Source organism: Mesitornis unicolor, unplaced genomic scaffold (genome assembly GCF_000695765.1).
Source record: "Mesitornis unicolor isolate BGI_N332 unplaced genomic scaffold, ASM69576v1 scaffold10201, whole genome shotgun sequence".
In the NCBI taxonomy this organism is placed as follows: Eukaryota; Metazoa; Chordata; class Aves; order Mesitornithiformes; family Mesitornithidae; genus Mesitornis; species Mesitornis unicolor.
This window is the reverse complement of record NW_010163096.1, coordinates 1-11,107: the sequence shown is the minus strand read 5'-3', so window position 1 is coordinate 11,107 and position 11,107 is coordinate 1. Positions and strand designations below refer to the sequence as shown.

The window sequence follows — 11,107 nt, the reverse complement described above, 5'->3', positions numbered from 1 at the left end:
GTGTAACTGAGAAACAAATAAGCAAGAAAGATTTATTTAAATCTTTATTTAAAGCCTCTCGCTCTTTCCACGGAGTGCCTCGAACCACGCCATTGCCGGCTTCTTTCAGCACCTGATACCACCCCTGACGTTCGCCACTCTGATGGGAAAGAGAAGAGGAGGTCTCAGAAGAAGACTCACACGCAGGAGCCCACTTAGACCCTTCTATCCCCCAAAACGACCCCTGCCCCGGCGCTCTACGCACAGCGTCCTCACAAGGCCCCCTCCGCTCACACCCCTTTACCTCAGCAAGGCTCCCTCCGCACACACCTCCTCCTACTCGCGGCCCCCTATCCTGACACCCTTCCCCACAACAGCCCTCAACCAAGCCACCTCCGCACGCATCCTCCCTCACCACCCCACCACAAAAATCCCCTCAAGCCGCCTCCTCACCTCGGGGCGCGCCCCGCCGCCATGCCCGGAGCGGCCGTAACCGCGGCAACGCCGGACACCTCCTGCCCGGCCCCGAGGTAACGGGTTGGGCCACCGACCAATGAAGAGGCGGCAGGCGGCCACGTGGTGCTCGCACCACCAATGCGGCGCCGCCCGTCGCCGCCTGCTTGAGCAGGGAAGGGGCAGGTCCCAGCGTGCACCGCGGCGGGGTCCAGCCCACGGCCGGAGGCCGAGGGGATCCGCGGGGTCCGGTGTTGGTGGGAGCCGGGCAGTGGTGACCGACTGTTTTCGGGCACTCGGGCGGAGTTCTGAGCTCAGGAATACCTGGAAGAGACTGGAAGTTCTCTTAAGGAAAGCTTAACGGTCACCAGAGTAGCTGTTAGAGGCCGAGGAAAAGCAAACCGAGCTGTATTTTCATGAAGGTTACAGCAGAGAAGTTCCCAGGGAAATTGTTCACCTCCACAAAGCCGTTTTCCCGAGATAACGGCAAAGATCACATTTTCAGGAAGTCTATCGCCAAGCAATGTCCAAAGGCTGAACTGACAACCGTATTGCTTCTCATAGTTGATAGCTACTGCTGCCCAGTGAAATAGAAAATAGACGTGGAAAATACTGACTTGCTATAAACAAAGGAGAACGAAAAGAAAAAAATTACAAAGGAAAGAAAGGAAAGAAATGCTGACACAAGGCCCCTTACAGGCCACCCTTCAGTAAACCACTGGTAGTTCCAAGCACTTTGGGCCAGGTCCAGGTGTAGCACAGGAGGCCACTTTTTTGCATCTGGCCTTTTACAGTAGTGATTCTCGGAAAGCTCACGTGTTCAAGTAAGCAGGCTGCTGAGCCAGCGTGAGAAGACACCATGTTTACCAAAAATGCTAGTTTTCACACTCACCTACAATGATAGGTTTGAGTCAAAGGGTTATGTCAGCTGGTCCTCGGGCAGAGACCTACAATGATAGGTTTGAGTCAAAGGGTTGTCAGCTGGTCCTTGGGCAGAGAAGTTGTCTTAATGAGAGATCCACAGAAAACGCTGCTCTGATTTGTTCCTATCAGAAATGAATGCAGAAATCCTCTCAAACCTCCGCCTTAGCAGAATGGAAGGACTGGCAGGTAACCTGCAGATGATCCAGCAGCTCTCTGACCACTCATCCAGAAACACATTCTCCGCCCTTCGCTTATGCCGGTGGTACAGACACAAGGCTTCTTTGCTGCATACAACAAATTTAATCAACAAACAAGACTTCTCACGTTTGAGTTTTGACTCTCCGGAGCAAAGGAAACATTGCCGTCAGTAAGAATAAAGACCCCTCTGTCTGTGGCTCATGCATGAGAGCTGCAACTGCACCCACACAGGAGAGGTCTGTTTGGGGAGGGAAAAAGAAAGGCCTCTGTCTGAGGAACAGCGAGACTCAGCTGTGTGACTTCACCCTTGCTTTCTTTAGGAAACAGCAATCACAGACCTCAACTACACGAATTCTACTGAAGGGCAGATTATAGAAAGCAGTATGAATGTTGAGCTCTAACTGTAAATACAGTAAATCCAACCTGTTAAACACATAAGAGTATTTATTTATGGCGCTATTAGATGGATGCTGTCTTGGTCTCTAAGACATCTGATGTGCTTCCCTTGCGCCACTGGAAAGTTGGAAACCAGCAAATTCATCCATTACACAGCCAGTGATGGTTTGGGTTTGGGTTTTTTTCTATAAACCCAAAACTCTTTGTAAAAAAAGGCGCAGAGAATTTTCTCTGTTGCCTCTGGGCAGTCCTGCAGGATTAAACTGTTCCTGAAGACAAAAACACAAAAAGACAGCAAGTCTTGAAGATAATATTTTAAGACAAAAAGACATTTGCCTTTTTCTCAACCTGCTTCTCAGTGCACTTTGCACAGGTGCTTCATATTTCCTTGTAAAGGAGGAAAGCAGGCACCACGAGGCTGAGTCCAGTTGTAATGTAAACAGTCAAGAGGGATTTGCATCCAGTTAAATAGGGAGCTCATTTCCATGTAAATAAAAACTATCCTTTGACAGAATAGTATTTTCTATTCTCATGATCATGTACCAGGTTTTGGGTTTCATCAACTTCTTGTCCACTTTTGTCTCCAATTCCAGATGGCTCAAGGACAGGGAGAGGGGTAAAAGTGATCCGAGCAGTAGTGGTTGGGCCCAGGGTGTGTGTGTGTTTCTGCAGACTCTGACACACAGAAGTTGTTCAAGTTGCACAGGAGAGCTCTTCCAATTCTTTAGATCCCAATACCAGGCTAAGTCCCTGCAACACCACTAGGCTGAGAGGGATCAGAGCTGTCAGAGGAACAGCATGGAATGTCACTTTGCTTAGGGGAGATTTTGGAGGGGGAATTTGGGTTTTATGCTCAGAAGAGCATGGTATGGAGGAAGTCTCTGATGGTTTTCATTGGCCAGCCAGAAGCAGCCTGGTATCACAGTGCTCTCTTCAGCTTACTTCCAGAAAGACAGAGTAGCTTAGCTTAAGGAAGGCTCCACTGGCAATGAGTTTTCCAGAGCAGAAGGTGCATGCACACAGAGGAGGGGTGAGGGGAAGTGCTCACACAGGCTCAATCATTCAATGCAACCAACCAGTCTCCCTCTGCAGAGTGAAGTGTCACCTCCAGAGTATTTTTTTCCTACAGCCCTTTGCCTGTAAGAGGAAAGGTTGCCATGTCCATGTAAGACATGTTCTAACTGGTGCCCAAATTACTACTGTAATTAATGAAAGACCAGGATATTTATTAACAAAAATAATATTTTCAAGTTAGTGTGAATACACAGCAGCATTCGAGGCATTTTTTTAAGAAACAGCATGGGGTTCTGGCAATTTCCTCTTTAAAAGGATGCTGAAACACCATGCTCCACCCAGAGGTAAAGCAATACATGAAGTGTGGAAAACATACCTTGCAGCAAGAGACCAAACAACTCCATCTGTTTTCTCTTAAGAGGTACTTACATGAGAAAGACCTTAGTAACAGCAAGCAGTTTGTGTTTCACAAACAAATCAGTAGTTTCAAGAGCTGGATGCAGAAACTAGACAAATTCAAACTAGAAGTCAGGTATGCTGTTTGAGGAGTGCACGTAACAAAGCTAGAACAGCTTACCTGAGGCCTCTACAAATTCACTCTCACTTAGAATGAAAAATAATTCTGCATCTCAGAAAATAGTGGCTTTCTAAATCTCACACTGTGATTTCTACTGCAGTTTCTTTCATGCACAGTCTGATATTGTGGTTGTAACAACTTTAAGCTTTTATGAATTTATGGTGAAAAGTGTGAAAACAAGTGTGATTGCTAAGCGTTGACTGTTGTGCTGGTTTATTTTTGGGCAAACACAAAGAGTGAAGACAGACCAAAGAACTGTACTGGACCCAGGTGAACTGTGCAGCACCTGCGCTTAGCTCAGACGTACAGAAGATCCTGCGTTATCTGGAAAAGGCAACGGCCAAGGTTGCTGCAGTGCAAGAACATGAGAAAATTTGGGTTAAATCCAAACGTCTGGGATGTTTGGTAGAATTGTTCTTGGTTAACTGAGTGCACGGTTAGGATATTGCAATGTATCCTGACAGCAAAATTACAAGCTTAAACTGTATGTATATATGTATCTATGTGTATATATGTACATAGTATATATGTGCAGCTAACAAGAATTACACTTTACCTGTTAACCAGTGTGGCTATGAAATGCTAAAAGGTTAAGTTCACAACATTGTATTTTATTGAAAGGGTCTGGCTCTTCAGAGCTTTTCCACAAGGGATAGTTTTAGATCTCATGCTGCTTTGCTTAAGGCTGCAATAAAATAAAGTAACAGCTTTATTTTCAAAATAAAGAAGATAACCCTATCTCTTGGCATCTGCTTAAACAAACCCGATTTGCTGGACTAATCTTACTTTAACCGATCAGAAATGAATGTACCAAAGATAAGGCGAATAAATAGTTTCTATTTAACCTCAGTCTAATTTGCCTGTCAATGTGAAGTCTCCTACAAATCAAGACAGAAAGTAGCCTGAAGCATTAATTTATTGTGTGTCAACAAAAGGAAAGCTTATCTCCACAAACTTGCTGCCAATTTTTCGTCTCTTCAAAATAAAAATGCACTCCTTGCTTGCAGGAGGAGCAAAAGTACCTGAAGAAGGGCACACAGAGTACTTTCAACAGATCTTGCTCTGCTTCTGTGTTTCGGAGAACAAGTCCTGTGAAAACAGCCATCTCACAGAGCTGAGAGCAGAAACACCAACTCAGATCTCATGTTCTTTAATCAGGAAACAGTCTGTTGGGTTACGCCAGCATTTCCCTGCCCTGATGCATCTATATGCAAACAAACAGCTGCTCTGATGCATTTCAGTGTAGTAACAACAGATAATATTTACTTTTGATTATTTGCTTTTGCCACCTCCACAACTTCTCACTGTGCAGCTTTTAGCTTCCAGATTCTCTCTACGCTGCGCTCCAGAAACGGACAAAACAAAGACAACGAAACCAAATCAGCTCTTCCACACACGTACAGCAGGGACGCTGAAAAACTGCCCCAAAGGCCAAACTTGTCACAAAGCTTCGTTTAATTTGACAATCATCATAAGGCATCCATGTAAATTAAAAATTCCCACCAGGGTCACATACATTCTCCCACAAAATACAAGTTAAAAAGAAGGCCTGGGATCCCAAAAGACGCTAGTGGTTACTGGTCTTGGCCAGGCTGCCGCTGCTGCTGGGGTCCAGGAGACGCAGCACCAGCAGCGGCAACGCGGGAAGTGGAAAGTCAGCTTGCACAAATCTCTTTCAATACAACAACAAATAAAAAGGAAAGAAATTTGTACAGAAAACATCATTCTCCATCCTTTCTGGGAAAACAAAACAGAACGAAAAAGATAACCCCACTCGAGGGCCAAAGAGCAGAGCTTGGAGTTCTGAAGCCCAACAACGCTGGTGGCCCATTTTGAAAACTAATTAAGCACTACAGAGGCCTGAGTTTATTATTGCTTTATCCCAGTTCAGCCCAGGCTAAGGCTACGGTGAAGTCCAAATCAATTTAAAGCCAGAAAATGCAGATCCAGTAACAGCACCTAAGTCCCCATCCACACATGGGTGTAAACAGATACTTTTGGTGAAAAAAAAAAAAATTCTCCCGAATTTCCCCTCTTCCTGTGCTATGTAAATCCCCATAGCAGGGCTAAATTTGCCCCAAAGCATATAACAGATTCTCTCTCACCTCTCCTTTAGCTGAGCCTCTTCCAAATGTTTCATCTTTTATCCAAACTAGTCCTCTATCCTGTGGGGCACACAGCTACCCACATGTCAAAATAATGTGACACGGGGCGTATCAACCATCACCTGTACTCTCTAATAGCCAACAATGATTTGCCCTCAGCTTCCCAAGACCAAATGGCGTGGACGGAAGAGAGTAACTCCCCATCTTGCATGGCTGAAACAGGAGAAATAGCACGCTGTGCAAATGAAATGGCATCTTACCACCTCCACAAGTCAGAAAACAGACTTGGGTACAGCGGGGCTTAGAAGTTTCGCATCAAGAGAGGGTGCTTCCCTCGGATTGTTGTACAACTGGGCAACTGTTATTCAGGCAGATGTTATTCAAGGCAGTAAAATCTTACTGTGGATATCTCCATGGCTGACTTCCAGGCCCAACATATGCTAGGGATCTTTTAAAAAATTAAATTAAAGGTCCTGTTAATTCTTCCAAAAGGACAGAATAGAAGACACACAGTGCATCTGACGAACGCACGTGCTACATATCCTGACACACTAACAAAGGTTGCAGCTAGACTTGTCAAAACAGTTAAAGAGATTTAGGCATCCAGTTAGTACTGATCGATGGCATTTGAGCACCTAAATTTAACTTTTTTGAAAATTCGAGCCTACGCGTCTCTTTATTGCTTGTCCCATTGAGTGCAAAGGGAAAAACTGAGGGCAGGGTTAACTACAGAAAGATTTCAAATCCATCATAAGGTGTCCCTGTTCTTTTATATATATATTTATATATATATAAAGCATTATTATTATTTAGCCACCCAGGGGCAGAGGGAACAGGAGCTCTTTAAAATTAGTTTCTTAATTATTTCAGCATTAGTCCCCTACCTCCCAAATCACAATACCTCTGTCACAGTCAGGAGCATAACATGAAAAGGTGTTTGGTGCCACTGAGAATTCCTGAGTCTCTCCTTTGCAGAGCTTCAGCCCAAATATTCAGGGTAACAGCAGCTTGACACATATACACTCCCCAGGAACGTACACACAGCAAGCAGGACGTGCCTCAGTGGCCTCAGACAAAAAGAAATAGGAAGAAAAATAGAAAAAACCAAAACCCAAACAAACCACCAACCAACAAACATGGAGAAACCAGCCAGAAGAGCCTCAGGAAAGGGAACTGTCCACTTTCCATGGAGAAGCAACTGCCCAGGAGTCCCTGCCCAGTATAAACTGATTCAAAATATCCATCCCACAGCTGACGAAGATCTCTGAAACGTGGCAGTGTCACATGCTGGATACTCGAAGGCACATTTGCTTTGTGTTTTGGGAGAGAAATCCAGTTACAACAACACACTGCAGCTGCAGGGCTGAGGGAAAGCAGGCGACACTTGGGATCTTTCCTCTGTTCCTGTCCCCATTTTCAAGCTTCATGGCTGGCATGAGCTGGTGATCTACGCAGACACATTAACATCCCTGAGTGAAATGGCACCGTTTGTGGCCTCTGAGACTTTGTCCTCAAGCACCATTGCTGGCCTGTCTGCAGTGACTGCTGTAGTGTCTATGGCAGGAAGTGGATTCAAGCCCTGTGATAAAATCATTTGGATGGTTTTCCGCAAATTGGGGTGCAGCTGGTTTTGGGTCTGGTAAAAAATTTCTAAGGCAAAAGACTTGAGGGTGCCAGTGCAAAGGTCCTCATAAAGTGGAATCGTGTACATCCGAGACATCTGCAAAAGAGGAAAACTGGATAATATCACTTCAGTAAAAGTCAAGAGGTTCAGCTCTTCTACAGCTCCACTCCAACAGCCCTGACTGACTCCAGTCTGGAGACAAGCAACACATTTCCTCTAGAGGCAGCCAAGTTTATTCTAAGTAAGTTTAACACACAGATTTTTATGAATGATAACAAAAAACCTCCCATTTGCTCTCCAAGACTGAGCTACTTCCACAAATAACAGAACTATTTTTAAAAGGCCAAGGAAAAGAGGCCACAGTGAACACATGCATTAACCTTTTGCTCCTGCACAGTAAAAACTACTGAAAGGAATTTGATGAGCCCTAGCCTTGCTGGCAGTGTAAATATTCAAACAATCACACAATTTAGTACTGTGAACATTTCTGGTCTGGAAAAGCCAGGACTGTTACACAGCAACACACAAAATGTACCGGGCAGAGCTGGGACGAGGCATTGAGTTAGGCTAGGAAAGCAGAGATTATCTGTAGGCATTTCAATGACATCTGTCCATTCCTCCCCACCCGCTAGCAGGTGAGCCATGCTCAGCCCCTTCGCAACACACCTGGTCTACACTTGGCCAGGAAGCAGAAGTTCCAAGGTCTTTCACGTCGCATGTCTCATGCACATGTCTCATGCACTGAGAGCTGCAGTGATTTTAATCCAGCAGTTAGTACCTGGTTTTCCAAGAAGCGACGGACTTTGTAAAGGTCTGGATAATAGTCATTTCGGACTACAATCTGCAACCAGCGGATACGGATTTCTGCATTCATGGAGTCCAGCTGAGAGGAGTAACATTCCGAAAGCTTTTTTATCACCTCTGAAGAGAGCACATACACAGAGAAAGAACTGTGAGATATTCTGTCAAACTTGAGGGTCAGCAGAGAATAATGAATCTTAAAATCACAGAATCACAGAATGGCTTGGGTTGGAAAAGACTTTTGAAGATCACTTAGTTCAACCCTCCCGCCATGGGCAGGGATATCTTTCACTAGACCACGTTGCCATGATCCCAACTTTGTGTGAATGATAAGGTCAGCGAGGAGTAGGGCTCTGGAGAATTCAATTAATTATCCCCGAAACGCTTTTCTGCTGTCCTGATAGAGCACTCACCATGTGGCAGTGGTGACCCGTCCAGCAATCTGTCCAAGAAAAGCACGGTTTGGAACGTTCTCCACTTAGTGAGATCAAAACTGCTGGCGGCAGCAGCAGAGTCCAGAGGCTCCGTGGTCCAGAGTTTGAAGAGTGTCTCCACTGGTCTGGTCAGACTGGATCCCTGAGATAAGTCTGGCTCAGCTAACGGAGGTCCTGTAGCATTGAGCCAACGTTCAAACTCCAGTCCTGGAATGAGGAGCACCAAAAATGTCGAGCAGGAGTCTCTGCAGGTGGCTTGGCTGCCTCAAGGTTCAGGACTGCTTCTAGCACAGTTAAGAGAGGTTCTAACAATAGCAAATCAGACCAACCTATAGTTACAGCAACACAACAGTCGTATCAGGCTAGCCTACGGTACGCCCGGAAGAGTGCCAGCAACACCTCTCCAAATTTAACCAGGAATTTTCTAGAGCTCAACATTACAGTGAGGAAGTACAAGTGTTGTGGTTTAGCCTGGCAAACATCTAAACACAGTTTGCTCACTCAGCTCTCCCCAACTTCCCAGTGGGATGGGGAAGAGATTCAGGAGAGTAAAAGTAAAGAACTCATCAGCTGATATAAAGACTATTTAATAACTAAAATGAACCAAACTTAAATAATGACAATTCCAATTAATTGTAACAAGAATAGGAAGGATAACAATGCGATCAAAGATATACTCAGCTCACAAGCAGCCAACCGAAACTCGACAGGAGGGGTAAGCCTCAGGAAGCGAGACGGGCATCATCATGAAAGAGAGGGGAAGGGATTAAAGAAGGAGGAGGAAGGGCTGAAGGGGTTTGAAGGGGTTGCTCCCTGCAAGCTCCCCAATTTATAGTGAGTGTGATGTTTATGGGATAGAATACATCTTTACTGGTCAGCTTGGATCATAACCAGATCATCTGTCCTGAGTCACCTATCCCAGAGAGACCCTGGCTCTTCCTTCTCCCCCCCTTTCTCTTGTGCAGCAAGAAAACAAAACAAACCAGAACAAACTATAACCTCAGGTACAGGGGAATCCTTGAAAAGCACAAATATCTGCCAGCTAAAATGAAAACAATAACCTTATCAGCTTCATAAGGAAAATAACTTCATTCCAGCCAAAGCTATAATGTCAACTTCTGTTATTAAAGCAAAGGCAGCATTCTCAACAAACTCCAGCTCTGACTGAAGCATTAAAAAGGATTCTACAATTCAGTCCTAGCAAAACCAGGACAACGAGAAACACACATGCTCTTAAGACAGCCAGGATAACAAGTATCCATGATCAAATTATGTTCTAATAAAAATTTTTATGTATGCATTTCTCTTTCTCAGAATTTTGAAGAAGAGTGAAGAATGTGGGAAAAATCTGCTTAACAAAAGAAAAATATTTATTTATACAATCAATAACTGAAACAAAAAAAAAATTCTCCACAAGTGGCAGAGGTAGCAGAGCCTGGTTTCCAACACAGCTCTTCCCCTTGACCCTTCACCACCTCAGCACTTTCCTAACCCTTGGCAATACTTCCCGTTCCACATCATCTACCCTAAAATTCTTCTCTCCTGCATCCAGTCAATGTTAAGCCAGGCAGACGTTAACACATGCTGTGGTTAACTCATTAGGCAACCAGCAGGCCAAATCAAACATACAACTGCTGAGCTCATGCTGCAGCTTTTCCCACAGCAGGCTCGTTCATCTGCACTGCTCCACAGGCAGCTTGCTCAAAGCCTGTAGGAACCTGGTATCCTTAAGAGCTGTACTCCACTGCCAGTCTGCTTTAAACTAATTAAAAATAACTGGTTTGACAATTACTTGCAAGGATGGACACATGGCAGGATAACATTAGTCTCATTTCTTTAAATAAGTGAGCTAATAAGCACCTAATAGATTACAGACCTTTCATAAATCCACCAACAGCTATAAATGGGGGATATAAGGGAGACCAAAACATTATGGAAGAGGTTTTATGTGCATGGATGGACCTTGGGAAAAGTTACAGTTCTCAAAGCATGTTTTCTGTAATTAAAATAGATGAAATTTCAAAGTGTGTTCACCATTTCCTTGCATTTCAGCACGTGTAAATCTCACATGCACTGATCATTCTATCTGCAGTGTGAAAGATGAGTTAATGAGAAAGTTAACTGAGGGCCACTCAGCTAATTAATGCCAAAACTGCCAGCAATTTCAGATGTTCTCATTCCCCAGTATGAGGCAGTAATAAATCACCAGTCATTTGTATCATGAACATCTGGCTGTTACCAAAGTGTTTTTGTTTGCTGTAGCATTTTCTTGTGCATCCTCCAAGCCAAGCACAAAATTTATCACCCAGATTTTTTACAGTGTTTACAGTTAACTAAGTATATTTCCTACCTGCTTTGCTCTCAACACATTGCTTTTTCAGCTCTGGAAAAAAATTCAGGAAGGAATCCAGAAGATCTTGAGCCACAACACTGGTAAATTTGTACTTCTCGATGTAGGCCTGAGACAGTAAAAAGGAGAAGTTATGGTTAGGAGAAAGACAGCTTCCTTTTGATGTAGAACCACTGCGTGCAATACAAAAAGTAGAGATGGAAGAGTGAGAACAAGTATTTGGAAGGTTTAAAAAAAAAAAAAATATATATA

General features: G+C 44.3%; 1 protein-coding gene across 1 annotated transcript; it reads right to left on the bottom strand.

The window, feature by feature from the left end:
- Positions 1 to 7,093: 7,093 nt before the first annotated feature.
- LOC104547947 (arginyl aminopeptidase-like 1) lies at positions 7,094 to 11,028 on the bottom strand (the record flags this gene model as incomplete). The annotated part of the gene is made up of 4 exons (XM_010193823.1): positions 7,094 to 7,366; positions 8,049 to 8,191; positions 8,485 to 8,712; positions 10,856 to 11,028. Coding segments are annotated over 4 exons (817 nt in total), but the record flags the coding sequence as incomplete, so codon positions are not given.
- Positions 11,029 to 11,107: the final 79 nt, after the last annotated feature.